This window comes from Hoplias malabaricus, chromosome 2, assembly GCF_029633855.1.
Source record: "Hoplias malabaricus isolate fHopMal1 chromosome 2, fHopMal1.hap1, whole genome shotgun sequence".
In the NCBI taxonomy this organism is placed as follows: Eukaryota; Metazoa; Chordata; class Actinopteri; order Characiformes; family Erythrinidae; genus Hoplias; species Hoplias malabaricus.
In genome coordinates, this window is record NC_089801.1 from 33686852 (window position 1) to 33714851 (window position 28000).

Consider the following 28000-nt stretch of genomic DNA (forward strand, 5'->3'; position numbering starts at 1 on the left):
TCGGTTTGGTGTGAAGCTCACACAGGTGTATGAGCCTCACTCAGACAGTCGGTTGACCTCTCCGTCTCTCTGCCGATAGAGACTCCGCGAGGAGAGCCGCGGCCATGGCCGAGCCGCCGGACCCTAAAACCGTCCAGCGCGCACCGGTTCGCGTCGGATTTTATGACATTGAGCGGACTCTGGGCAAAGGCAACTTCGCCGTGGTGAAACTGGCCAAGCACAGGATCACCAAGTCTGAGGTGAGTGGACACTGTCCACGTTTCCTAAAGGTTAGGTTTTCTGCTGGAAAACCCCTTGGAAAAGAGTCTTGGGCGCACTAGTTTGCGTTGGGAGAAGCAAATAAAAGACATGAGGAACTTCAGCTGAACCTGTGGTGTAACTGCGGTGGTGGGTCCAGATGAAATCTAAAGAAAGACCTTCAGTGCAGAAGTTTACGCCTGCATTGTTGCCACACAGGAACTTTTACAGACTGAGCTGAGCTGAGTGAGCCCTGTGGTGCAACTCTTGTGGGCTTTTCTTTGGGGAATCCAGACAGAAGAGCAACGTTTTCAGGTTTTAATGTAGGCTGTCGTAGTGGTCACTCAGTAACTTACAGACGCGAGGGAGTCCTGTGGTGTAACTGCTGTATTTCTTGGTGTGACCAAGTCCAAGTTTATACTGCATAATTTCTCTAGCCTACTGTTGTGCCCCCACCTAGCCAATGGTCGCTTGGCTGCTTTGCACTATCACAGTAGTTTTTTTTTTTTTTGCTTAGAGACACTACCTCCACCCCTCCACCTTTTTTTAAATGAGTGTTTGCCCCAATAAAGGACATGCACCAATAGCTGTGTTGCTCTCAGATATTTGTGCACAAATTTCAATGCCACCTTTGTTTTGGCTAATGTTGCATTGGTGTAAGTACGTTAGTGCAGATATATTAAAATACTGTGTCCACTTCGCCTATGCTTTAACAATTCTAACCTAATTTAGTGTCCTTTTGCAATAGAAGTATATAACTGACTCCAAAAAAAACCAACTCATGCACAATGTTCACATATTGCTGATTTCTTTTGCTTTGCAGCAACATCGCTTTCCCCTCATTTGCAGGCTATTTGTGATGAAAAAAGCACATTGTGCATGAACGACACCCAGCCTCAAGCACAAATGATGATAACGTCCATTATACCTGGCACTGCAACAGTGGTCTGTTGACTACTTGTTCTTGATGCAAATTTACATATGCATGACATTTGCACGAGTGCCTCAAACACATCCCTGCGTGCCGCTGTCTGTGTGATAATTTGGTGTCTGTGTCAAATTATGTCAGCTATACAGTGCGAGCTGCACTGGAATGTTCTTAATACCCACAGGCATGTGGCAGCATTGGAGAGACTACTGACATGACGTCAGCGTGTTTGTCTTCAGGGGAAACTCTTCTTGTTGCTCTTGTTTCTACACACACACACAGAGAGAGAGAGAGAGCGACCAAGAGGGAGCACGCGCTCTTTTTCTCAGCTGCAGAATTTCCATTTCAGTCACCGAGCGTGATATATGCGCACCTGAAAGGCTTTTACAGAACCATGCATGGCTTTTCTGCCTTTGCACCACTAAAGGTCTAAATATTTAAGGTACCCCCATTGCTGACAAAGGCGTTCATTTGCATACAAACACACATAAGACAGCTTGTGTAATCTGAATAGAAATGCTTAGCTAAAAGAATAGATCACTTTATAAAGCCACTAGGTCACAATGCTCAATGCCAAGCTTCAACTAGAAGGGCATAAAGCCTCCTAACAGTCGTCTGTAGATCTGCAACAATGGAGCTCCATCCAATACCTCTGGGATGTGTTGGGGTGGAGTCTCTGATCCAGAACTGATTCCCCTGCATGTACCTGACTTATGGTTGAATACTGTCAAATTCCCACAGCAGTGTTCTGGCCTTCTGCCAGCAGCAAGAGAGGAAATATTTTTTATTGCCTATAAATACCCTTCATAACCAAGAATGCACATTTTCTTCTACATATAGTGAATGATGTTATGTAATGTTATATAATGCTATAATGGATCAGTATGGCTGCTGGATGGTAACTTCAAAGGTTAATATATAAACATATAAATATGTATTCTTAGTAATGTGTTTGCAGATGGAAATGGTAAACACTGTCAACTTCCACGCACAGGTGGCCATAAAGATCATTGATAAGACCCAGCTGGATGCTGCCAACTTAGAGAAGATCTACAGGGAGGTGGAGATCATGAAGCTGCTGGACCACCCCCACATCATCAAGCTGTACCAGGTACGTCAAGGTTGCCAGGTGTTCCACCGTTCCATCTCCAGAGGGGCATTGAAGAGCCACTGATTTATGGGACATTTACGAGGCACAATGTGCAGTATTCCCACAATGCTTTGGAAAAAATTTTGACTGGAGAAAAATTATGACTTTAACCTGGGGTTGTCAGAAAATGTGAAAAATATTCATCACAATTAAATGCATCAGTTTGTGTCATTAATCGTGATTAAGCGATTAATATTTTCTCCTATTTGACCCTGACGTAAAGTGTTTCTGTTTAAAATAATTGAGTTACCGACGTAAGTGCGAACCAAATGACCTTCATCAGGATGGCTTTATTACTGTCAGGAACATTATTATCGATCTGTCTCTTGTTTGTTGTAGTATAACATCTCCAAGTCTCCAAGAGAAGTTCCCTCTTAGAATAAAACAAAAAGGTCATTTAGAAACACAGTTCCCTTCATTATCCTTTAAATATACTGTGGAAGATGCATTCCACCAAGAAAAAAATAAATCTATATCTTGTTGCACATCTTCAGTGCCTGTGGACTGTTCCTGAGACAGGTGAGAGGTCCCCAGGGCGTTTGTGTAGGTTTTTTACATTTATTTTTAGTTAATTAGGTTTTAGTTTTTTTGTTTGTTAGTTTCTGGAGGGGGAGTGGTCTGAGAGGGACCAGAAAACAGCATCAGCATAAAATGTGTTGGTGAGGTGCAATGAACAGGCAAGAAGCACATGTTTGCACAAATAGTGATCTGAACTCATTGACTCCAAATAGCTCATTTATTAGCAAGCAACAATGACCACATAAGGCTTGGTCTCATGGCTGATGTTTTCTTCATACATGAATTAGAACCAGTCCAGAGCACAATGCCTGTGTTATTCAAGTAGAAGTGAATAAAAAAAAGCAGCGTTAAAAAATAGTGCTGTTACAAATAGTTCACGTTAACACTTTATTAACACATGACACCCCTACTGTAATAATGATATATGTCTTTAACATATTTATTTACTTAATTTTAGGCCCAGTCATGTTGATTAACAATGTATATGCTACATTAATAAGACATAGTTCTATAAGAAATAAAAGGCTTGTAATATTGAGTATTAGAGGAAAGCCAGAACATAAACTAAAATTATAAAATGTAGCAAAACTGTAGTAATTTGTCTAACAGCCATTTAATACATTATTTAATATATTTTGTAGATTTTTTTTAATGCCATGCTAATGGTAGCAGATAGGAAACAGCTTTAAAAAAATGATGAACCTCTTCGGTCAGCATGTGATCTTAATACTCAACCCTCTGGCCTCGCTCAGATTGCATTTTCATTCCAGACCTGAATGAAAAGCCGCTCTCTCAGATGCCGTCTCTACAGCAGCGAGGCTCTGTGACCTGTCCTGTCTTCACTGTTAGTCATAATCAACCCTCTCTTGTCCCCTGTGGTAGTGTGGACACCGGGATCCTAGGGAAGCTTGAGGCCTAGGTCCAGTTGTTGTGGCTGTGTACCGATGAGGTTAGCCTCCAAGTGTTACGTAAGGGATTTTTTTGTTTTGTTTGTTTTTTTTTTTTTTATTTTTTTTTTTTAGGTCGCCTGGGGCTGGAACGCTGTGAGTAGCAGCAACAGTCTGTCGCTGTTACACAACAACATCAGCAACAGCAGCATCCAGCGTATAGCGCTGACCTTCACTCAGTCTCCGCTGGACTGTTATTCACTGCTTACCCACGCTTTAATCGAACGCTTAAGACCAAAGTCACCTGTAGCTGTCGGCAGCCTAATAAGCAGCTCATGACAGTGTCAAGGCTTTTATGAACATGTGTTATGACTGCATTGGTGTCCCAGTCCAAGCTGCTCTTGCCAGTTGAAGCAAATTTAAAGAGACACTAATGCCACACACAGTCTGAGACATGTGACGTAGGGTTAGTAATGTTCTTTAGCTACAACATTGAGTCTCATTGCCAAATATTTTTATTCACATCATGAATTATTACATTAAAATCTGTGCAGAATTCATAGACCATCCTTCATTTATTTAATAGTCAAAACAGCCATTAAGTACACGATATTCATTTTTCAGGAGATGTTTTCTGAGATGATATATATGCAAAAGGAAGAGGCTAGTACTTCATCAGTAGACACAGGATGCTGGATTGACTGGTTGGTGGACAACTGAGGGGTTTAAAAACTCTAGCAGCACTGCTGTGTCTGATCCACTTTTACCAGCGCAACCCACTCTAGCACATCACCACCACCTGTCAGTGTCACTGCTCTGCTCTGTGGGGGGACATATGGGGTTTCTGATTATTGAGGAGCAGGGTGAAATGGGGATAAGAAAGTATGCAGAGAAATAGGTCTGTAATTGTAATGCTCTTGTATGGTCAGTGGAGCCGATCAAATGGATAGTGACTATAGATATAAAGTGGATGTTTCTAATCCAGTGATCAATCAGTGTATATACACCTGTTAAAATTTTCCTTATTTTGTATTATTTTCTATAATGCAAATTAATATTGAAGACATCATCATCATCTTTTGTATTTCATCTCCAGCAATGATAGAAGCACACCCAGAACATGGCGCCAGTCCATCACCGGGCAACACACACACACCTGTGGATGGTTTCACACAGCTAGTCCACCTACAAAAATATGTTTTTTTTTAATAGTGGGAGCACCTAGAGAATATTCCTCACAAACTATGACCTGAGCTTTCTTCCATTTGTGAAACCTGCCTCCATTAAAGCCAGAACTACTCCACTGGACTGGTGCTTTATGATTCTAATGGTTGAAACCTGCTGATGTGTGTGTGCTCTCCTCACAGGTCATGGAGACTAAGAACATGCTCTACTTGGTGACGGAGTATGCCAAAAATGGAGAGATATTTGGTGAGTAATTTTTTTCATTGTTTTCTGTAAAACTAACCAGTATCAAGGTTTTTCCTATTCTTCAGTATCCACTTTTTAAAATAATAATAATAATAATAATAATATCTAAGTGAGAATATATGTTATATTGTCTTTTATTATTTATGAGTCAAAAACCAAGACTTGAAAAAATGTATTTAAAGGAACACTAGGTAAGATTTGGGGTTTCTGCTCCTGAGGCTCCAAGAAGGCTCCCCTGAAATCAATGGGGAAGGGGTGAGGGGGTGGTTTCCTACCCTCCTCCAAAACTTCCACCGTACCATTTCTGCAGTGCTGACCCCAGGGTAGCACTGACAGAGACTGTATTCTCCTTATTACAGACCAGTGAAATATCACAGTGATTTAAAAGGTAAAAACATTACATAGCATTTCATTTTTAAATGATGATCTATATGTTACTTTCATTGTTTGATTTATTTTAGTAATTTATTTCAGTGCCTACACAATGTAGACATTGCTTGTGAAAAGAATGATGTCAGTAGGAAGGCTTTTGCTAGATATCTGAACAATTTCTGTAAGAATTTGATGTCATTCGTCCATTAGAACATTAGTGAACTGATGTGAATAGACTGAATGACTGCATAGAACTCTGACACACGAGGCACTGCTACACAAAACAATCCTGGTGGGTTTTATCCGCTAATGAACACTTAGCTCTGGGTACGGTGACCGAAGGCTGATATGCACGTGCTCCAGAGTATATTTCCTAACTCTGCATTCACACCTCTCATCTGTTTTTTTTTTTTTTTTTACCTCTCCTTGCGCATGTCACTTGTTGCTCATCACCTGGGAGTATTTCGGAACTTGACTGACATGTGTTGGCTATGGTTTAACTGATGGCAGAGTAGTGAAGATAAAGCAGCTACCTCCCTGCTTGAATTTATTTAGTAATCACCATATCATTAAATTTGGCCTAACTCTGTCTCATGGCTAACTCCGCCCACTTTACACAACTAGCTCTCCTTGTAAATGAATGATGTCAAGCATCTTTGCTGTGTGGTCTAAAGACATTATACAGTCACGTGCACAGTTGCAGTATTAGTTAGTAGTAGGAATTGCTAAATATAAATTAATTATATTTAATTATTGCTTAATTAATGTTTGGAGAGATGGAGTAAGCACATTCTTTTTTTTATAGTCTTCATCAATAATATGCAGTACAGTGCATGCAGTAACCTACAGTGCTTGCCATCTGCAACAGCCCCCCACCCCCCCACCCCCCCCAAACCCACACACAGACACACACCATAATGGACGTGCTGAACAGATGCCATTTGTTTATCTCTGTTAATTAGCCGAGGCACCTGTAATGGAAAAAGGGTCGCCGCCGTGTTGGGGATCTTGCTGTTGGACGGCTGGCTGATGCTTGTTTATCTGCGCTCAGACCCGTGTACTGCACTGTACTCTGAGCCTTGGTGAGGCTGGATAATATGAGCTTGAATAGTGTTCACACGTCAGTGGACCTGCCAGGTTGATAGCCTCTTTAGGATGAAAGGTTGCTCTTGATTGAGGGCACCATCATATGATAATGGCCATAATAAAAAAATAAATAAACGCAGAACAGGACTGTTATCGACAGAGTGGTGTATTTGATAATAGGCAGAGCAGTCACTGAATGATTTGTACTTTTTTAATGTATAGACAAATATAAGCTTTCTCTTTGTGGACACCAGGCATTTATTGTACACATAGCTTTTTTAATTTCCATAGAAAACATGAGATGAAATGGGACGTACTGGAGCTGCTACACAAGTCTGAGCTCACCGTGCTCAATGCCATTTGTTAGCTAAAAATATATAAAACCCCTGGTATTAATGTGTGAAGCAGGGAAGCTGAGTTGGAATGGCATTTGTGATCCAGAACTAATCGCCCAAATAAAATAAATTAAAAAAAAAGTAAATTATTTCACAGATGTTTTTAATGATTTGCAAGTAATTGTTAGCACAAACAAGGCCTAGTCGGTCCCAAAAACAGACTCCAGGGTGTGGTTTGGATTAAGAGCTCCAGGGTGATAAGCAATCTCCTCTGTTGTTTGGCAGCTTTCGGAACCCTTTCAGAAGAAGAGCAGCACTAACTTCAAAAGCATCTCACGTTCTTGGCACGTTTCCCAAATGTCAACACAACAACCAGAGATCAGGACTTTACAGAGAGCAGATCCTTATCAAAACCACATTCTGTAATATCGTCAGAGTGGGTGGGAGACTGGGGGACAAAGGGTTAAGCCATGAGATCTCGGCTCCTCCATTTATGACATGGATATGACACAAAGTCCTTGGGAAAATGAAGACACATTCGGGTCCAGAAATTAGAGAGCCCCTCTGTATTCTCAATAAACACAAACAGAACCAAACACTGGAGCAGTGTCTCACACTTCAGATTCTCTTCAATGTTTCTCCGTTCATTTAGACACTTCTAGTGTGCCGCCTCCTTTGTCTCTTGACCCAAATAACAAAGTGTTTTACTTCTTTGCGCTGTTTCTTTACAAATATGCTCCTTTATTTGCACAGATCTTGAGATGTTCTCCCATGTACACAGATGTGGAATTTTCTCGTTCGTTCTAGCGTTTTGCCTTCATTCAACCTTGTCCTCCATTTAAACAGTGGTTTACATTTGTTCACACTGTTTGCATGTTGTCTCACATTCACCCTGAATGCACTCTCACATTCACATTGTTCGATAACAATGTTCTTCATTCACACTACTCTAGAGTGTTGTTCAGCACGTTTTTCTAGTGTTCTCCTCTCATTCAAATTTGTTCAAGAACAGTGCCCATTGTTTACACTGTTCTACATTTATCTTCATTCACTCTGTATGTTATATTCTCATTGCAATGTCACAGTGTGTAGAGTGTCAAGATGCATATATTAAACCTGAACTGGTTCTAATCACAGTTTAGATGTCATCTGTAATTTTGTATCTGATTCCTTCAAGTTTTATGATCACACCTGGCCACAGGGTCTCTGAGCCTCTCCTTTTTCATCACAGCAGTGTTATGAGCAGACCCTCGGTGTTTTGTTGTGTGATTATTTAGCACTTACTGCATGAAAGAGATGACACTCTGTAACATGTAGAGTACAGTAACATGTAGTCTTCAATATGGCATTGCTTTCAGTCTTACATTTGTTTTTAAACTTTGGTGTGATTTGCAGAAATGTGCATTTGTGGTTTTATTTGTTTAAATTGAATTTATTATTCAGAATATATTTGTCAAAATGTTAACATTTAAAAACCCTGTAAATAATTTTCTGTAAATGTAATCTTTTACATTTTCAGATGGACACTTCACTTTGCACTATTACTTTAATCTGTCCATCACTGTCTTTCACATTTCGCCTCTCCATCATTTATATAATCCCCTTTCCTGTAAGTTGAATATTTCATGACGTTTCTATGTTCTCAAAGTGGTCCTAACCTGGACCAGCTGCTGCTCTCAGGCCTGACGTCATGCTGTGAATGACGCTCTGTTGTCAGATACTTGTATCATGTGGATGTGAAGCCATCTGTCAGCTGACCGTGTTGCTCTTTCCTTCCCAGGCTGTGTGTTTTCATCAGCCTCACACTGATCAGGTTCTCAGAGCTACTGTTTCATTAGCGAGAGCGAGCGAGAGAGAGAGAGAGACTAGCTCTCTGCTCTCACCTGCCTCAGAAAGAGCAGGATCTGATGGGTACAGAAGCTTTGCGACAAAATTTTATTACTTCACATCATGTGAGCTCTCAGATTCCCCACTGCTGCCTTTGTCATATATTCAGTCAAAATGGCTTGAAATTATTTATTGGTCCGAAGGAAATTTAAATATTTATTCATTCACGCACCTTCTGTAACCACTTAATCTTGATCAGGGTCAGGGTGGGTCCGGAGCAGACCCAGAATCACCCCAGAAATCAACCCAGAAAACTACACAACTGCAGGAATATTTTTCACACTTTCAAAGTTCAGGCGTAGAAGTTGCATTTAGTGCTTCTCACCATCGATGTAATCTCATTCATGTTCAGTGACCTTGATGTCTGCACTCTGAAGGGGATGGTCCACCAACTCCTTGGTTTGATTTGTATATGTTGTTCTTTTTTGTCTATTTCTTTTTCTCAGTAACTAATCTAATATTCCGACACTTAATTGTAATCTTGTCTGTAATTCTAAATGAATGGGCAGCATGGTGGTACTGCAGGTAGTGGTGCTGGGTTCAATCCTTCCTCTGGGGGCTGTTGTTTTCTCCCACTGTTGTAAAACTCATACTGGTAGGTGGATTGGCTGTTGGAGAGTCCACAGGTGTGATTGTACGAGTCTCTGGGTGAGTGTGTGATGCCCTGTGATGGAGTGGCACCCTATCCACTTTCCTGAGCAGGATGAAGTGGATCTAGAGCATGACTGAATAAATAGAACAATAGAAACTTTGAAAAGCAAACCTTTTATGGCTTTTAAAAGTTATTGTAGGACTTTGATAAGTGTCTGTTTTTCTTAAAAGAGGGATGATATTTGGCATGTTGGGCTAACAGGGCTCGTCTGAAATCTGTCTCACCCTCAGAGCTGAACGTCTTGAACAAAGTCATTGTAAATACACTCATCTGTGCACTTGGCCTAACTATAGTTGCTCTGGCAAACACACCAAAACATTGAACAGATTGAGCATTGTGTGTGCCAGAACCTCTCTAGCAATATACAAATGATCACAGCATTTAGGCTTTGCCTTCATTTAGCTCTGTTTTGTGTAGCTCTGTTTTTTTTTTTATTGTGGGGGTGATTTTTACCCTGTTCAGTCTGGGAGTGTGAGTACTAGTAAAAGCTTACTTCTGCTTTTAGAGTGTGGAGCTCTACATGCTTAGAGGAGAACACTAACTGCCTATTTCTAATATATGTTTTGCCTGATCCACAGATTACCTGGCCAGTCGAGGGAGGCTGAGTGAGGTGGATGCTCGGAGGAAGTTCTGGCAGATCCTCTCGGCCGTGGAGTACTGTCATGAGCGCGGCATCGTCCACAGAGACCTGAAGGCTGAGAACCTTCTGCTGGACGCACACATGAACATCAAGATTGCAGGTAAATGGACGCTATCTCACGCACACAGATACCATGCATTTCATATTAATTTTAATAATCCAAACAGTTCTGGTTTGGGTCCAGTGCACTGGTCAGACAACACTGGCTTTTCCCCCCTTTTTTTCAGTCACAACTTCATATCTTTGATTTATATTTTCAGAGCCTATAGTGTTATACCCAAAATTCCTCTTAAATAAACTGCATTTGTAAGTAATTTGTCCCCTTTTTCTACCATTATGAAATCTGCTTTTCTAGGACAACTTTAGTCTAGATTTTCTATATGATCTAAACACCAAAAATGGTTTCAAGACTGTTACAAGTCAAAGGGTCCATTTTAAATGCAGTACAGATCCCTTTATGCAATTGCAACAGTTTTTGCAATACACATCATAAGTGACAGGTAGTAACCCAACGCTTGTACTTCGTGTCCCAAAAAATTAGAACAAAAATAAAAGATCAGCTTAGCTGTTCCTGTAACCCACCATTCATTATTCTCAGCTCAGTAAACCCCTAAGCTAAGCCCTGATCAGGCTCATTGGTAAGTAAAAGAACAGAATTATATGAGAAGGGCTAAAGTGTTGATCTAATTAACCCTTTAAAGCCTTGGGGAACCTGAATCCATGTTTTCTTTCTAATTAGGTTAATCCCACTCTTTTGGGCACACAACACTCATGTATAAATGATACCCTAGGAATAACAATGAGCAGTAAATGACTGGTGAATTTTCCAAAATCTCCTTTATTTCAGCCCTAAGCTTGAGTAGCATTTACAGAAGGATTACCTTCACCAATCGCAAGGCTGATGTAGTGTTGTTCCATTTAACTGTTACAAAATGTGTTTATCTTTCGCTCTATTAATTTTAATACATTTATAGAGCATATATTTTAAACATATATTTCAGTGCTTTAATCAGTAAGTATCTGGTGGGATTTGCACTGGAATTGGAACATAGTTCCATTACACCACAGCCCAGTGCTAGGGGGCTTCATACCCCTCTAGTCCTCTGTTGTTGGGTATGGGGACCTAAGGCTTATATGCAGCACAAGGAGAAAGAAAGTTCATGTTCTGCTGTGATGTGATCCTCTAAACGTGAGAGTTTTTTTTGGGGGGATTTTTTTTTTTCATTCCTGAATTTTGCAGAACTTTCTCCTTAATTTCACCAGTTAATGAGTTTCCCCTGATTGCACCAGCTTAGGGAGCATAGAGGCCAGCTCATGCTTCCTCAAAGACAAGAAGTCAAGCCATTGGTTTTTGAACTGCCACTAATGCAACCCTACAGAAAAGTGGAGAATGCAAACTGCCCAGATCTGTCACATCACCTGGCAGATTGAAAGAAATATGAGAGGTTGGTGTGCATATGTGAAAGGGTCTGAAAACCTCTGACCTCAGATGGCTGAGACAACACCAGGGATTGGACTGGGCCAACTACTTGGGACACCATGCCACTTGAGAGCCCTGTAAATTTGAGTTACCAGCAAAACTCAATGCCTTCGCTTTCTTTTAGGCCTCTACATTTCAAATCAGATAATGGACTCAAACAAACTCTCTCACACGCACACACACACACACACACACACATACATACCAACAGCAGTCAGTCTCAGCCACTCCAGGATCACATATTTGCCCAGTGACGTCAAGTGGAAGTGAGGCCAGTAGCACTGAGGAATTAACTAATATGCTCAAAGATCAAACACACGCACACACACACACACACACACGCACACACACACACACGGAACTGTAAAACCGGCTGAGCTTGGTGAATCACCAGGCCTCCCACAGTTTATCTGCAAGAATACAAAGATTTCAGGAAATGAATTACATTCATGCTAAAGCTACTGAACAGACATTATATCGTGATGAAATTCCTAACAACCCTTTGGCTGTAAATCTGAAGCTTAGTCTGGGTCAAGACAGGACTAAGAGGTTGTAACACAGGTTGGTTTGCATTTCTCAGTGCAGATATGGCTGCCGTTCCTCAAAGAACCCTGATTACTTGAAATATAGTAATAAGGATGCACCAAATCCACGACAAAATTAATTGTGCAGTAGATCAGTTCTGGTGTCTAAGGTTTTTATTGAAGTTTTCCATTCCACCTTAAATTAAAAATGTTTTCAGTAGTTACATTCAATGTGCCATTTGACCTTAAATTCTGCAGGATTCTACTGATTATGTTAGACATTCAATTCATTTCAGATGTGACATGCATGTGCAATTATTATGTTTTATATATTTTTTTTACATAAATAGTTAAAAAAAAAGTATATGGCACACAAGACCACAGTGTGGTTTCAGCTTTCGTGATTTTAAAGAGGCATATAAAGGTGTATCTTGGATTCTGGAATGTGTTCACACATCAGCTGTAGTGCCCACCTGGCATTAAAATAGGTGTGAATTATTAAAAATAAAAAGTGTGAAGTTTTCACTTTTACATAATTTGATATTTGCACTCTTTCCCTCTCTAACCTGCTGAAAGGCATGTGATCACAGACATCAGTGATTCCATCTGACCTATATTCTCATCTCCTAGACATTTCAGTGTAATCTTGTGTGAATTGTAGATAACTTTATCTAGATCCGCTGCTTGCGGTTTTTCTAGGTAAATGATTGCTGCAGTGACAATAGAGGCTGCTTTAGACTGAAGTGACAGAGAGAGGGGCTGGCCGGCTGTTCCGTAGGTGCCAGTCTCCCACTGCTGAAAGGCACATTGTAATGAAAGGGGAGTGTGTCCATTTACGTCACAGTATCATGTGCAAGAGAGACTGAAACTGCATTATAAGGCATTCCTAGAGTCTCTTGTATATATACGGAGAGCTGTACTTCAGTTTATTATTACTAATGCCTTTATTGCATCCAGTGCCCAAGGTGATGTTCAGTAAAGGTTTATGGAGGTTTATTAGATCGTATACCCATAAAACTCCAAACCTGCTTTTATCAGATGGTCTTTGTCATGATTTCTAGATGCATAACACCACAAAGGCATGTCTTACCTACTTTTACATGCACTCATTTAATTATTCACTCACTCACGCTCTCTCACTCGCTCATTTCTTCATCTTTAGCAGGTTAAGGATTCTCCACATGGGGGTTCTGTTAGTATTTGAATAATTGACACTATGTTAGGATATTGTTTCCTCTTAAAAAGAAAAAAAAAAGAATTAAAGTGGACATGAAAATAATCACATGTTGAGTGCATGTTCACATTCTGTGCCCAGTCAGTTTTTGGTGGGAAATGATGAGCCTTTCTGATATTGCTCCACATTTGACTCGTGAGATTTTAGAATGGAACTGTCCACTTTGGGTAAGTATTTACAATCACTGCCAGACACACGTTTTTGTGAGAGCACAATAGGTCTGGGTCATACCACTTAAAACAGTCATCATATAAGTGAAGAAATGTGGGAACCAAGTCAAGATGGCAAAAATGAGTGAGAAATAAGACTGCTGAGAAAAAACAGTGAAAACAAGAGCTTTTGTGTGCCTCACTTTACACAGCAGCTCGTTATCATTTAAAGGTGCCGGTGCTAAAGCCGGCCATTCTGAACAGGGCTGTTTAGACTAGGAGTTCTCCACTGGTATCAGCCCAGGAATCACATTTTCTCATGGTCATTAAGTCGTGACCCACTTTTATAGAATACAAACCAAACACATTTATTTTTGAAAAATAGCCTTCAAACACACATTTAAACAAACATATGTATGCAAAGAGAATTTAAGCATTTTTTTTTAAGAAACCGAGGAGGAACATGACAACTGCTTCTGTTTCTGTCCAGGTTTGTACTCAATGAATGAAAAGACACATTTCAAATACTCCGGGTTATATTTGCGATTCGCCATCTTGCCTCCGAACATCATCACACATTTAAAGAAAAGGTTAATCGGCAAATGAACGATGGTTACCATGGCAATGAGAATGCTGCGTGTGTCTGGCGCGTGCCTCTCTGTCTCTTTTTTTTTTTTTTTTTCCAAAATAAATGGCGAGTGACATATCTCAGTGCTCTTATTAAGGATCAAGAACTGTGTTAACTTGTGCAAAAGAGATAGAATAAGGTCCCTCTTAGTTATTATTAAATACAGCCAGTAATTACTTAAATATAAACAAATTTACCTGCATTCACAATCAGGACTCACGTCTCTTGATTTTAGTTCACTCAAATGAATAGCAGTGTATAAACAATGCATAAATAATAAGTGTGGTTTTTATGATTATTAATTAATTAATTAATTAAAAGAAATTTTATAACTGCATTTATTGTGTTGTTCTACACTTCTCAAGTTTGACAGTGATGTTAACCCCTACTTTAATCCTCCTATTCAATCCTCTAATGAGTAAATATTTCTGAAGGGTTCAGATACAGCGTCTTTTTTCATGGCCATGTTCTAAGCGATAGTTCCCCTTTGACTTTCACTGTGCTGCCCTGCCTTTCCCTTTTCCCCCATAATCACCTGTTACATAACAGGGGCAAAGCAATAGATCATGTTTGAGATTCCATCATAACAGGGAAATGTCAGCAGCATTCCAGCTAGCGGTTGCTGACAGTTCACCCAGCCTGCCCCATCATTTGAGGACAAGGTTTTTTGAGTTCAGTCAGCTACTGTTTTCCCAGTCTTTTGTTGGTAGCATCTTTTAACACTTTCCCTGGAACACAGTCATTAAATCAGTTTTCGAAAAATATAAATGTACATTGTAAAATTAAATTTAGAGTTTTCCCTATTATCTCAAATATGGTTGACTGGGTAAGACATGTTTTGTTAGAGGTATCTGTCTGTAATGTCTGGTATCCATACCAGCATTTCATACAGTGTCAGAACCTTAGAAAACAGGCACATGCATGTCTAAGAAAGTTTCTATTATGCATTAGCCTTGTAGTTTCAGTGCAAGTCAGTATTGACTAATGTACTGTCCCCTACATTTTAACAGCCTTTATGGCTTGCTCTGCTGGGTGTAAGATCAGAAAACAATGAGTCACGGTGCCATTGTTTTGTAGAACTACTGACAAGCCGACGGCCACCTGGTCCATTTCACGTGGTTTCATTTCTATAAGGATGCCATCTACAGTCTGAGTGTTTAAGTGCATTTCCATGTTAGCAAAATCATTTGATTGTTCAATATTTGTCACTGGATTTGCCAGTTTAAGTATGTTAACATATTTACTAACATGCCTTCCTGACCATGCAAGTCAAATTGAATATCTGCATTACAATTTTTTCCAGACTTTGGCTTTGGGAACTTCTTCTGCCCAGGCAAGCCCCTGACTACATGGTGTGGAAGCCCCCCCTACGCTGCCCCAGAGGTTTTTGAGGGTCAGCAGTATGAAGGTCCACAGCTGGACATCTGGGTAAGGTCATTTCAGATAACACGCACAGACATGAAAAGTTTGGAATCGGTGGGGCTCCTGAGACGCCAACAGTCTAAACATTGCCATTTCTATGGGAGTTTGAAAGTTCAGGTCTTCAGTTGTGTGAGTTCATGTGTTAGGAGTGCAGTTAGTGGCCCTCACTTTGTACCATACGATTCAGCATGATGCTAGCAATGCAAGCTGTTAGCTAAGACTCTAGCAGTTTAGTATTCTCCTCCATGTATTGAGCTTCAAATATGTTGCAGTAGCAGTAGTTTAAAAAATAACATTGACTTTAGGATAAGATATATAACTGAGGTACTAAATGACCCCTTGTCATTTCCTCAAAAATAATCAGTGTATTACACCAATGTCCTGGCTGAATCTGCCACTGTGTTCCCTTCTTGTCTCCTAATTCTTCCCTCAAGTTATTCTCTTCTTTTGTGGTATATAACATATATTAAATAAAATTACCAATGACAACAGATTCCAAACTTGCACAGTTGGGCTGCCAAGAGGCCATCCATATTCCACTGCTGTTGAAACACAGGGATCAAAACTGAGATACAGAAGCTTCTGTGAGTCCAAAGCCCTTAAATCAAGGGCTGGTTGGCTGCAGTCTTTATCCATTCTCATCACACAGGGACGAGCTCAGTGGGTTACATCAGCAGTTAATGGTCATTTTGATTGATTCTACACTCCAGGAGCACATGCTTGTTATTTCCTGTTTATGGTTGAAGTGGCACTCTATGAGTAACATTGGTGTGTGTGTGTGTGTGTGTGTGTGGTGTGGTGTTATGTAGAGCATGGGGGTGGTCTTGTACGTGCTGGTGTGTGGTGCTCTACCATTTGATGGTCCCAGCCTCCCTGTTCTGAGACAGAGGGTCCTCGAGGGCCGTTTTCGCATCCCCTACTTTATGACAGAGGGTAAGGCGACACTTGAATGTTTACTGTGAGTAATCTATAAGTTTGCAACACCAAGAATGAGCAAACAGTGTTTATGAAAGCGATTGTTTCTTCCAAAAAACTACAACATTGTTTGCCTTCTTGTCCCTAAATGTACACGTTAAGACTCCATAGAACAGGTTCCCCACATGAAGATGGCCATTTTAAAATAGATTAAATAGAATAGAAAATAGATTTTGTAGAAGTACAAAATCTCTTGTATATAAAGGCCTATGGATTTCAGAATAGTGGCTGTTTCTTATCATGAAGAAGAATCAGTGGAGAGAATGACTGATTGTTTCTTAAAACCATTAGTCTGTTGTGTTTCCAATATATGACAAAAAATACATAGTTTAAAGTATTACACACATCTAACGCATCCCAAAAGAAAGCCACGGTTCTGTCAGTAACTCAAGTTTTAAGTTCTTTGCTACTTATTAATGTATTCCAAACAGTGAATGGCTAGAGAAATCCAATTCCTTTGCTGGGCTGCCAGAGTTTCATCATGCTGTACTCTCAGTGCTGTAATAGGGGTTAGCATTTTATCCCCTTTTTGTTCAGTTTACGGTGGATTCAGTTTAAGTTCTCCATGGATTAACCCAGTCTTGCTTAAGACATCATAAGCTGAAATGACCTTACTGCAGAATGTATTACAGATCTGTCGAAATGGTGTATCTTAATGAAATGTGAGTGAACTATGGTGTTATTTATAGGGAAGTATTAGTATTTGGGTATGGTATTTTCCTTATATTCCTGTAAAAAAAAATCCATTGGAGAGTTGATTTTCTGTTTGAGTGAAAATTGGCTAGTAGGGGAAAAAGGATACTTAGACTTATGGTTGTATTTAAATCTGAGTCTTATGTTTAGGCGTATTTGGGGGAAATGTTTATATTAGATCTATGCCTAGCCACTCCCTTGCATTCATACCTTTCAACCCTCCAATGGCCATTCTCTCATCAGACTGCGAGCACCTGATTCGGAAGATGCTGGTCCTGGACCCAGCCAAGCGTCTGACCCTGAGTCAGATCCGTGAGCACCGCTGGATGGTGCAGGAGGTGCCATCCCAGAGGCCTGTGCTCTACCGGCAGGGCATGGCAACAGACAGCAAGACGGGGTTAGGGGAACACAGCGAGCAGGTGCTCCGTCTCATGCACAGCCTCGGCATCGACCAGCACAAGACCATAGAGGTGAGACCAGCTTTTAACAGGTCAGAGGTGCAGCTTTATAGATGTACACATTTTTATATGGATGTAGGGGATAACACAAGGGCATAACAAAATACAGTGTAATAGATGAATCATAAAGTGCTTTGGCTTAAACTGACTTAAGGTTTGATGTTTCTTTCAAAGAGAAAGTGTTTCTATGAACCTAAAATAAGAAATGAGTCTAGGAAAAAGTGTTTGCATGCCTTAAATGCAGGCTTTAGGGGTGTAAAGCCCCTGAGCTTTGTGCTGTGGGGCACTGGATCTATGTTTTCTTGAAGAATGCATCTTGGATCAGTTGGAGTGATGTTTGTGATCTAGAATTAAAAAGATTCTAGTTTCTGAATTACATTGAAGCCTCACAGCAAATGATCCAGTGCATAGCATTAAATCTTGCTAGAAGTAAAGATGTTATTACTGCAGGTAAGGGGAACAAAGTCAGAGGAAATGTTTGACATGCACTCTTAGTCATGTTGGGTATATATAATTACTTTAATATTTCATTAATATAAACTATCTCTGAAAGTTGCCTATAGTTCTGTCAATGATTCTGTAGGACTCTATAAGATACAGTTTTAAAAATAACTCAAGCATCTGAATCTCTGTAAGAATGTTCTTTTTTATCTTCCCCCCACTGCTGCAGTCTCTCCAGAACAAAAGCTACAACCATTTTGCTGCTATCTACTACCTGCTGGTGGAGCGTCTGAAGGCTCACCGGAGTAGCTTCCCCGTGGAGCCACGACTCAACGCCACCCAGCGTCGTCCCAGCACTGTCGCTGAGCAGACCGTCGTCAAGGTAACATGCTCCCGCCAAGCTGCCCCAGCAACGTTCCACCACTCCACTATAAGAGCGCAAAGGAAAGTCAGAAGGACGACATTGCTCACTGTTACAGGAGTGTTAGGACATTAGAGCGTAGTATAGTTCTAGAACGTTTGGAAATCTGTGTGGTGAACCGTGTAAAGCTGAAGTGATTGTACTTTAGCCTATATTGTCATTTTATAATGGCAAAGTATGCTTTTAAAGGAGTAATCTGCTTTGGTTCTGCACTGGATCTGCAAGCCTAATGTGGCTAAGAAGTAATAGAAGTAAATTAGCATTGACTAAATCATCACACACTAGCCTCAGTAAGTAAGTTCATATAGATTTGTCTGTTTTCTTCCACTCTGTCACCCACCGTTTTAATCTATGCCGCTTAGAATCGTAACATTTTGTTCATATTTTCTCCTGGTAGCCTCTGTGCAAAAGCAAAACCTCAGTGCTTCCTGGAAATGCGTTTGAGAAAATTGTGTAAATGAATATTATTGGAACAACTGCAGAAAAAAATACTACTTTTTTTGCTGCTTCTACATACTGTACTACTGTACTACCTACTGTAAATAAGTGACATGGTGATGAACTGTGGTGTTAACCTGTTTAGCCTTATCTTTGTCAGGGCTGCAAGATCACTTCTTTATTATTTATTTATTTTCCCCACAGGCATCTGTCCCAGCTCAGGGTGGGCTCACTCCTCAACCTCCACGTCACCTGCGCTCTCCGGTGCTCCTGCAGACATCTACTGAGGCATTCACCTTCCCACAATGCCCTTCTACCCCAGAGCAGGCCCTAATGGAGGAGGAGGTGGCCATTCCTAAGGTCAGTGTCTTATCTGGAAGGGACATTTGGATTGTTCTGGTCAAGTTGGATAATTTGTTGTAAAAATGCTGTAGTTGCTCCTGATTCCTCCCACTGTCCAAAAAAGCATGTTGGTAAGTGCGTTGGCTGTGTGCGATTGTAAATGTATAGGTATATGTGTGAGTGACTGAGTGAGTGTGTGATGTGGTTTGATTCATTATGAATGTTCAGTGTGGGTTGTTTTTGCAGTCAGACAGTAATAACAGTGGAGTGGATGGTGAGTGATAGTGGTCTTGCTGTAATCCACTTTCCGCTAATGAATTAAGCACATGGTCGTGCACAGTGTTGTTATTGTTACAGAGTCTTGCTCCTATTACTGATGTGGTTATCTGGGCTTTGGCCTGGTAATCAGGACATAATCCTGTACAGTATTCCGGCAAGTCAAATCCATTATGAATTACAGAACTTCCTCTGGTAAAATTAATCCAGCTTTAAAAGTGTGTTTCTCAGCCATTTGCAGTGCGTTTTTTTTGACATAAACTCAGAAATACACAAGTCAGAGAATGCACCAATTGAAAAGGAGTAGCAGCTTGTACGGGGAGTTAGAGTCAGATACAGTCCGCTTTAGCTGGGGGCTGTATTTGTGCGCTGCTTGTGTTTTTTTTTTTTTTAAATAGCATTATTACTCATTGGGTGCCGCTGGATGACGGCAGCAGACGAGGGCTTCTTTTGTCTGCTGCTTGTGAAGTTCCTCTGCCGCCATGCCACCCTTCGCTCTTCCTCATGACTCACCATCAACATCATCATCACCTTCATCGTCATCATCTGCGGAGAACCAGCCCCTGCTCCTGAATCCTAAAATAACACCCCGCATAGAGACGGGAACTAATGAAACCCCCACCTTCCTCCATCTCTTTCTACTTAGCTTTATATCTCCATGCTGCTGGCGAGGGAGTTATGGGTTTAGGTCTGGAGTGTTGGACGTATGCTGCACATCTTAAAAGAATTGCGAGTGGAAAATCACTGTGTGAGGATTCTGAGCTTCGTGGCCCTTTTGTTTGAGCTCCATTGCTTAAGTCCCACCGCTGAGCCAGGCCAGCTGCTGACCATTACACAACACAGCACGCCGGGCCATCGGGTGTCTGCCAGCCCTCAACTGACCAGCACTGGGCCGCCCGCTAAGCATGCCCCCCCCCCCCCCACCCCTCTCTCTCTCTTCCCATCCATGTCAATAAATTCTGTCTCTTATATTTCTCTCTGTTTTTCCCTCAACCCTTTGTCCCTTTCTTCCGTTCCCTCTCCCTCTCTTGGTCTATTTCTACCTGCTCTCTCTCTCTCTCTCTCTCTCTCTCCCTCTCCCTCTCTCTCTCTCTCTCTCCCTCTCTCTCTGTACCAGCCGTCAGGAGGTGTGACTGCATACCACCTATTTCAGCTAAATCAGGACCCTGGCTGTCGCTAGGCGGTCGCCATAGTTACCGTATATTTAATTCCCAGCACTGAAGCTCAGCCTTTTTTGTTGGTTCTTATAGGAATCAACCGGGGTGCCCTTAAAGGAGTACGTCCTTAAAAGGCTCCTATACCCCACTAAGAATGTTTCCGAATCAACTGTTCACACAAACGGGGAGTCGCTCACAACAGACATTCTCCATAGGCATCCATACCACAGTCATTCTATACATTTGTGCACATGGATTCATACATAAGCATTACGTCTGGTGCTCTTTGCCATATACAGAGTTCAGTAACTTGATAACAGATAACAAACAGTGAGGCAGTAGCAGTACACTTGTGTAATGTTTGTTAGTAAGTCCTGGATGAAATAATTAGGGCCCTTTTATACCTTAATTAAACTGTTATAAGCTGTTATGTATCTATATATTTATAGAAATGAAGTTAACAAAAAATAATGCTAATTATGTAAACCCACACACGTATGGTATCTTTCAAATTTGTCACGATTATCAGCTTTTCATTTAAACTTGTTGTTTTTGTTGTTGTAATTCTCATTAGTCTCATACCACTTAAAACTCATGATCAACCAGTGTGCAGCAACTGCACTGGAACTTACAGGTGATTGGATTTCAGACTGTTACGTCATCATATTATTTTGATACCGATTTATTTTAACCCTTGGTCCTGACTGCTTTTCTTTTTAATACAGTTAAAATAATACAAATCACCTAATCTTTTGCAAATCCTCCAACAATATAATAATTCATTCTTTCATTCATCGTCTGTAACTGCTTATCCAGTTCAGGGTCGCGGTGGGTCTGGTGACAACCTGGAATCATTGGGCGCAAGGCAGGAATACACCCTGGGAGGGGCGCCAGTCCTCCACAGGGCAATACACACACACACACACCTATGGGCAACTTTTTGAGTCGCCAATCCACCTACCAACATATGTTTTTGAACCGTGGGAGGAAACCCCCACGGACACAGGGAGAACACACCAAATTCCTAACAGTCAGTCACCCGGAGTGGGACTTGAACCAACAACCTTTAGGTCCCTGAAGCTGTGTGGGTGCATTATGGATATGTTTTTCTGTATCAGAATGTTAAAATCTTTACAGCCCTCCTCTCACTGGTGGTTTTTAGCCAGACATGTATTCATAAGTGACATGTTCTTTTTAAAGAGGTTCTGAATTTGTTTAGGATGGATCCAAAGATCCAGATGTTTTCAGATGCTCTGTTGCGCAGAGATATTGACTGAACAGCCGGTTGGTAAGTGCAGTCGGATTCCCAGCCACTGACAAACAGATCACCAGCGGCTTATCCTGATTTTACGCATCTGCTGGAAGCTAGTGTGCATTTGGTAGAATGAAGTAGCGTTACATAATTCAGATATTTTTTTTTTAATGGACCAGGGGCACGTAATCTGCACCCAGCACACAAAAGATGATTAACCGGACAAGGATGTGAGGAGGCGGAATGGTTAATAGAATTTGCGCACGGCTTGGTGATATTCAGAAAAAAGCAGGAACTGATTCCCCAGCGGCTCCGGCTTCAAGGCCTACTTTTTTTCTTCTGTTTGGCTTTCTTGTTGTGTGTGCGATACTATTGTGATGCAGATGGTGTGTGTCTGCGTTTCATCTGCCTGTTCATGGTATAAAACTCTCTTGCTTCTTAACTTTATTTGCATACTGTGCAAGAACAGCAAGCAGCAGATTCTATTTTGGAGTCCTCACTCAGTTCCCGGGTTACGTCTTTGTACGACAGCCCCTCTCTGATACATTTCAAATGTTACAATTTGATGAGATTGTTTTAGGCATATGGTTTACACTTAATACACTATACAATATTTAATATTTGAAAAAAGCTTTGAAAATATGAGGAATAAAAACATGGACCCTTAAAAAAATACACTTAATTCTAACTGGGACTGTGTTGACATCATCCAGTTTAGGCCTCACAATGCATCAGTGCAAAACCTTGTCAGCAGTGTATTTAATGCCTTCTTTATGGTGTCTATAGGTGGATGGCTGCCTGTTGGACCCTCTGCCTCCCGTTGTGGTGCGAAAGGCCAGTGGCTCGCTGGCAGGAAACGTCCTGGAGACGTCCATTGATGAAGGCATTGAGGCTGAAGAGGAGCAGGCTACGCCCTCTGCCTTCCAGACCACTCGTTTCAGCCAGCGCAGACACACACTCTCTGAGGTCACCAACCAGCCTGGGGCACTGACCACTACAGGTCTGCACTAATGCACTCCACCACACATCACAACAAGCATTTCTACTTATTGATTGATAACTCCACTGGATGTCACCAGTTTAAGGCTTTTACTTTCACGTGGTCATTTCAGGGAAGCTGTTGTCCATGGGTCTGAACCCATCTCTGGGCAGCATGGATTCAGAGTACGACATGGGCTCCACACACAGTGACCTCAGCCTCCCTGAAGAGACCCCGCCTTTCAGAGGAAACCCAGCTGCTGCCGTACCTGTCAATCAAACAGGCCCCTCCTTCCTCTGCGCGAAGCCCACTAACCCGACCCTGCAGGCCCTGGTCTCGGAGGCACGGGACCCTCACAATCACACACCAGTCAACTTCCGGGAGGGACGAAGAGCATCCGACACTTCGCTCACACAGGGTAGGTTTATAAACCTTCAGTTAGTGAACTGATAGATGGATGAATGAATGGAGAATAGATTGAGGGAAAGGAGCATAGAGTGATGGAAGGATGTGTTGATGAAAGGGATGTAATCTATAAGGACAGATGTATTGTTGGATACATAGATATATAAATAGTTATATAGTTTAATAAATGGATAAATAAAGAGTAGATTGAGTGATGTGTCGATAAACGAACAGGCTGCTTTTACCGCTGTTCTTCCTGCTTTCAGGTTCCTTATCAGTCAGTTCCTTTGTGCTCTTTCTCTCTCCATCACTCACTCATAGTAGCTATAAAAGCCCCCTCTTGCGTCAGTTTCTCCAAATCCGTATTTCCAGCCCCTTCTTCATTCATTTGAAGAACCATTTAGTGCCTCCTTTTCCATCCCACGCTAAATGACACTCACTCTGATTGACTCCTGACCTCCCATTAATGGCGTTGAAGTCTGAATCCTAAAAAAAACCTCTCTTGATGATTCAGTTCGTCAGCGACGGAGGCAGCAATCAAAACTCGGAAACAGCTTCTCTCCTGCAACAACTGCTGAACTAGGACTGTGAAATTCTGTTATGTTTATGCCACATGTTTTCATACCTTGCTGCATCTTTGCTTTTTAGGTCTGGTGGTTTTCCGGCAGCACCTCCAGAACCTGGCCAGGACCAAGGGCATCCTGGAGCTGAACAAGGCCCAAATGGTGCTTGAATCTGGCGCTGGAGACACTAACTTCCAGCCAAATCCTCTGGAGCCTCAGAACCAGGTCAGGACTCTCCTTAAGAACAGTAACAAACACACAGACTTTCTCTTCGCCTTCCTGAAGGGCATGGTCTCCAGGACCATGAAAACTTCTCTATCCTTAAGAGGCATTAAGATATTTGGTCACAACTCAAAGGCAAAGTGTTTCAAATACACTGGAGGTCAAATCAGACTGTTTTGAAAGTGATGATCGTGCCACATTATTGATGTAACAGTTCAAATGAGGATCCTTTGCTGTGTTTTGAAATGTTTAGCAGCTGGCCTGGCTCAGAGGTGGGCCTTAAGCAATGGAGCACAGAATCCTCATTTGTCTGCGCTACAAATTAATGTTTTATGGTCTACAGGGAGATGGACATCAGTCTCATAGCGGAAAGGACATGGCTGCATTCTCTACTAAAATGCATCCCTATCTCCTGTCCAGAAGACAGTCTCTAGAAACCCAGTACCTCACTCAAAAGCTACAGGTATTCTCACTCTGCATTCCCATATTCGACATTTTTGGTGCCGAAAGAAATAACCGACTACCTGCGGCTTAGACCACAGCTGACACACTTTTGCATTCTAATTTTAAAAGTGTGGGTGGCTAGGATGGGGTATTAAAATAGCAGAGGGCTAATCATATCCTAAAATAGCCTTTAAGAGTCACTAACCAGCGTGAGTCACCACAGGTCTCATGGTTTCCAAAGAACGTTTGCTCTCCCTCACACGCTTATAGAACAGAGGTATGAAAGTAGAGGCATCAGTCCAAGGGGGAGTTTGCAAAGAATCAGAGCATGGTTTCGCGTGGATTGATGAAGTATTAATCCAAGGCGGTTTTAGGCTGTCCAAATTAAACCATAGATTAGACCCAAGAGATTAATTGGAGATCACAGTGGGTTGAGTTAATGAGGATGTGTGGTTCTTTTTTATTTTTTGCCAGAGGGCCAGTCTGCTGGCCAGCGGTCCTGGCAGTGGGCAGATGTTCTGTAAGGAGTCTGCACCTCGGACACTGGAGCAACAACTGCAAGAACACAGGTCAGGATTCAAGAAATATACATGCTATACGTAATATTTGGTTTGTTTACAATGGACTTGACTTTAATGGGTGGATTTGGCAATGATTAAATTCTTAATAGCTAATAATGCACTGATTATGTTTAAGCTGTTATGCTAAATACTGCTTGGAAGAGGATGCTGGCTGATAATAGCAAGTCTTCAAGCATATCTTGGCTGATTACATTTGACGCAATGGGAAAAAGCAGACATTGGCTTTCACAAATCCCTTCCCTTAGGCTAGCTGCGGAAATGTGGCTTCCATCAAAAAGCACCACAAATGTCTCTGACCCACTCCCTTCACACAGGCTTCAGCAGAAGAGGCTCCACCTCCAGAAGCAGTCACAGCTGCAGGCCTACTTCCACCAGATGCAGCTGGCCGAGGACCAGTACCCTCCGGCGCAGGAGTGCTCAGATCCTCAACACAGCAGCCCTCTCTCTAGTCCGCCCTTCTCCCGGACCCAACTGCTCACTCCGCTCCTAGAGCCCGGCAACCCCACACTCCCCTACAGCCCCGAGCTGCTCTTCCCCTCGCCCTCGGACTGCCCCAGCTTCAGCCGCTCCGCCTACACCCCATCCACTCCCACCGAGCCGCTGTACGCCTGGAGCCCAGCTCAGCCCTCCCCTCTGCCCCCCAGCCCTGGCGAGACCAAAGCAGCTCAAACTGCCCCTGAGCCTCCGTATATGGACTGTGAGATGATGGAGACGGTGGAGGCCCAGCAGGGCTGCGTAATGGTGAACTGAAGCTCTACTCCTGTGGTTGCCAACCCTCTTTTCAGGATCTATTGTCCAGCTAGGTTTCATCTCCAACCTCAGTCTAACACCTCATTCGGCTGATCAGAACGTCCTGAACACAGCTGATGCATAGTTGCGTATTAAATAGTATTGATGGACATGGCTTGAAGTCTCATAGAACCATGTATGATCTCGTAATGAAAATGTCTAGGGACAACCAGAATTCTGCATTTAATAACACCAGTGCACAATGCAGCGTTAGTGTTTTGTATGCAACTGGAACGCAGCTGAATCAGACGACGTGGGCGAGGGTTGGTGTTAAACCCTGCAGGACCGTTGATCTCCAGAAGGGTTTTCACACCGCTGGTCTACTGGTTTAAATGGAGGCACAACTGGGGCTGGATCTCAGGACAACTCACCAGGAGGGGCCACTTGGGGTCGGAAAGCCCTCAGGGATATGAGACTATGTTAATAATGTCTAATCATGTTGACCCCACAGACCTTCCCCTCCTACAAACCCAATCCCAGGGTCTAGATGATTTATGTTGTCAGGTGTTTCTAATACATGTAGTCTATAAAAGAATTAGCTCAAGAAGCACAAAGGGAATCAGAAAGCACACTGCAGCACAGTTACACTAGATTTCTTTGCATCAGTATTAAAGCAATATGTTCTCCTTGACACACCCTACGAATCTGGCAGGGGTCCCCCTTATTTCTTTTACTTTTTACATTTTTATATCCCTAGGGTACTTTTTATCCAGATTTGGAAAATAAAAGCTGTACATACACAGGTCTATCTTGGTAAGGAGGGGGAAATGGGGGCTCCACAATTTTAAAGGTAAATCGTTGCTGTCCAAAGAAACGATCTCCAAAGTAGTAACGTTATAGAAGGATAACAATAGAAGTCAATGTAAGTGATTTTGGAGCATTTCTATTGGCCCGTTAGTCATGAAATTTTCACACAATGTATAAGACAGTTGCTGTGTTCAAATGATGTAGTAAACTATAAATCAACATAAATGAAGAAGGAAGTTTTTCTTTGGTCAGCGACAAAAATCTTAATCACTAAGAATAAGCACAGTGTAAAGCAACAATAGGTGGTAGATCTGCCCCTTCGCTTCCTCCTTCTACCATTCTAGTGTTGAATCTTAGCTGAATTATGAACTGACCAAGCACTCTTCATCTCCCTGTCTCTCCTAGTGAGAAATAAGGAGATGTATAATGTCCTCACACAATGGCTGCTAGATGCAATCTCCTGAAGATTTCCCCAGAAACCTTTTTTTAGTGTTATAGTGACGTGCCTTTCTATTCCTGCTCTTTTCTTTTTAAGAATGTACATTTTAATGGAGTCCTGCTAAATTTCTTGTCGGGAATAGTGTTAAGTGACCTCTTTACGGAACCAAAGCCCCTCCGAGGTCCTCCTTCCAATTCCACTATGTGGCTTTAAGGGGGATCAGATGATGATCCGTGACACGGTTATTAGCCAACAATATTATACGCCATCCACAAGTATAACAGCAATATCTGAAGCTACAGTAATAGTCCTGGCGCCTAGAACTGGTGTCGGCAGTGAATGTGTTTACTTTGTCTGTGCCATTTCACGCCTTTTGGGGAAAGATTAACAAAAAAAAGATCTCATCATTAATTGTTAGTTTGTAGTCAAGCTTTTGTTGGCTATAATTTGTTGGTATTAAAACAGAGATTGTGAAAAATGTTGAGTCTTTTGTTAGTATGAGTGTACAAGTTATTTTAAAACGCCTAAACAGATATGCTCTTGAACTCTGAGGGGAAATTTGGGACTGCTTAAGAGAGATGTTGAAAAGATAAATGATAAACTTATGGGAGACTCTGGAGCTGGGACAGATGTGAGAAATGGTTAGAGCCAGAGTAGTATATACAGCAACTCGAGGGTTTCACTTTGAAAGAAAGTCTAGATTCATATGTTAGGTTTAAAAACAGGTCCAAGTCCTTTGATTTTTTTGTTTTAAATCATTCACATATAATTTTTGGGTGTTTGTATTCATGCAATAAAATCTATGAAGCCAATATAA

General features: G+C 41.7%; 1 protein-coding gene across 1 annotated transcript; it reads left to right on the forward strand.

Moving 5' to 3' along the window:
- The first annotated feature begins 36 nt into the window (after nt 1–36).
- On the forward strand, nt 37–27978 carry sik2a (salt-inducible kinase 2a). Its single transcript, XM_066660526.1, has 15 exons — nt 37–239; nt 2160–2276; nt 5089–5152; nt 10063–10224; nt 15443–15567; nt 16371–16494; nt 17473–17699; nt 18358–18510; nt 19192–19347; nt 22801–23014; nt 23127–23411; nt 24047–24186; nt 24527–24646; nt 25102–25196; nt 25523–27978. Exons 1-15 carry the CDS (start codon nt 105–107, stop codon nt 25956–25958), a joined length of 2553 nt encoding a protein of 850 aa, XP_066516623.1. The 5' UTR covers nt 37–104; the 3' UTR covers nt 25959–27978.
- Nucleotides 27979–28000: the final 22 nt, after the last annotated feature.

What these genes read in the sequence shown, in the direction of transcription:
- sik2a (XM_066660526.1), top strand. Translation starts at nt 105, where the DNA reads ATGGCCGAGCCGCCGGACCCTAAAACCGTCCAGCGCGCACCGGTTCGC. An exon ending in CAAAAATGGAGAGATATTTG is followed by an intron (nt 5,153 to 10,062) that starts GTGAGTAATTTT and finishes CCTGATCCACAG; the next exon opens with ATTACCTGGCCAGTCGAGGG. An exon ending in ACCTCACTCAAAAGCTACAG is followed by an intron (nt 24,647 to 25,101) that starts GTATTCTCACTC and finishes ATTTTTTGCCAG; the next exon opens with AGGGCCAGTCTGCTGGCCAG.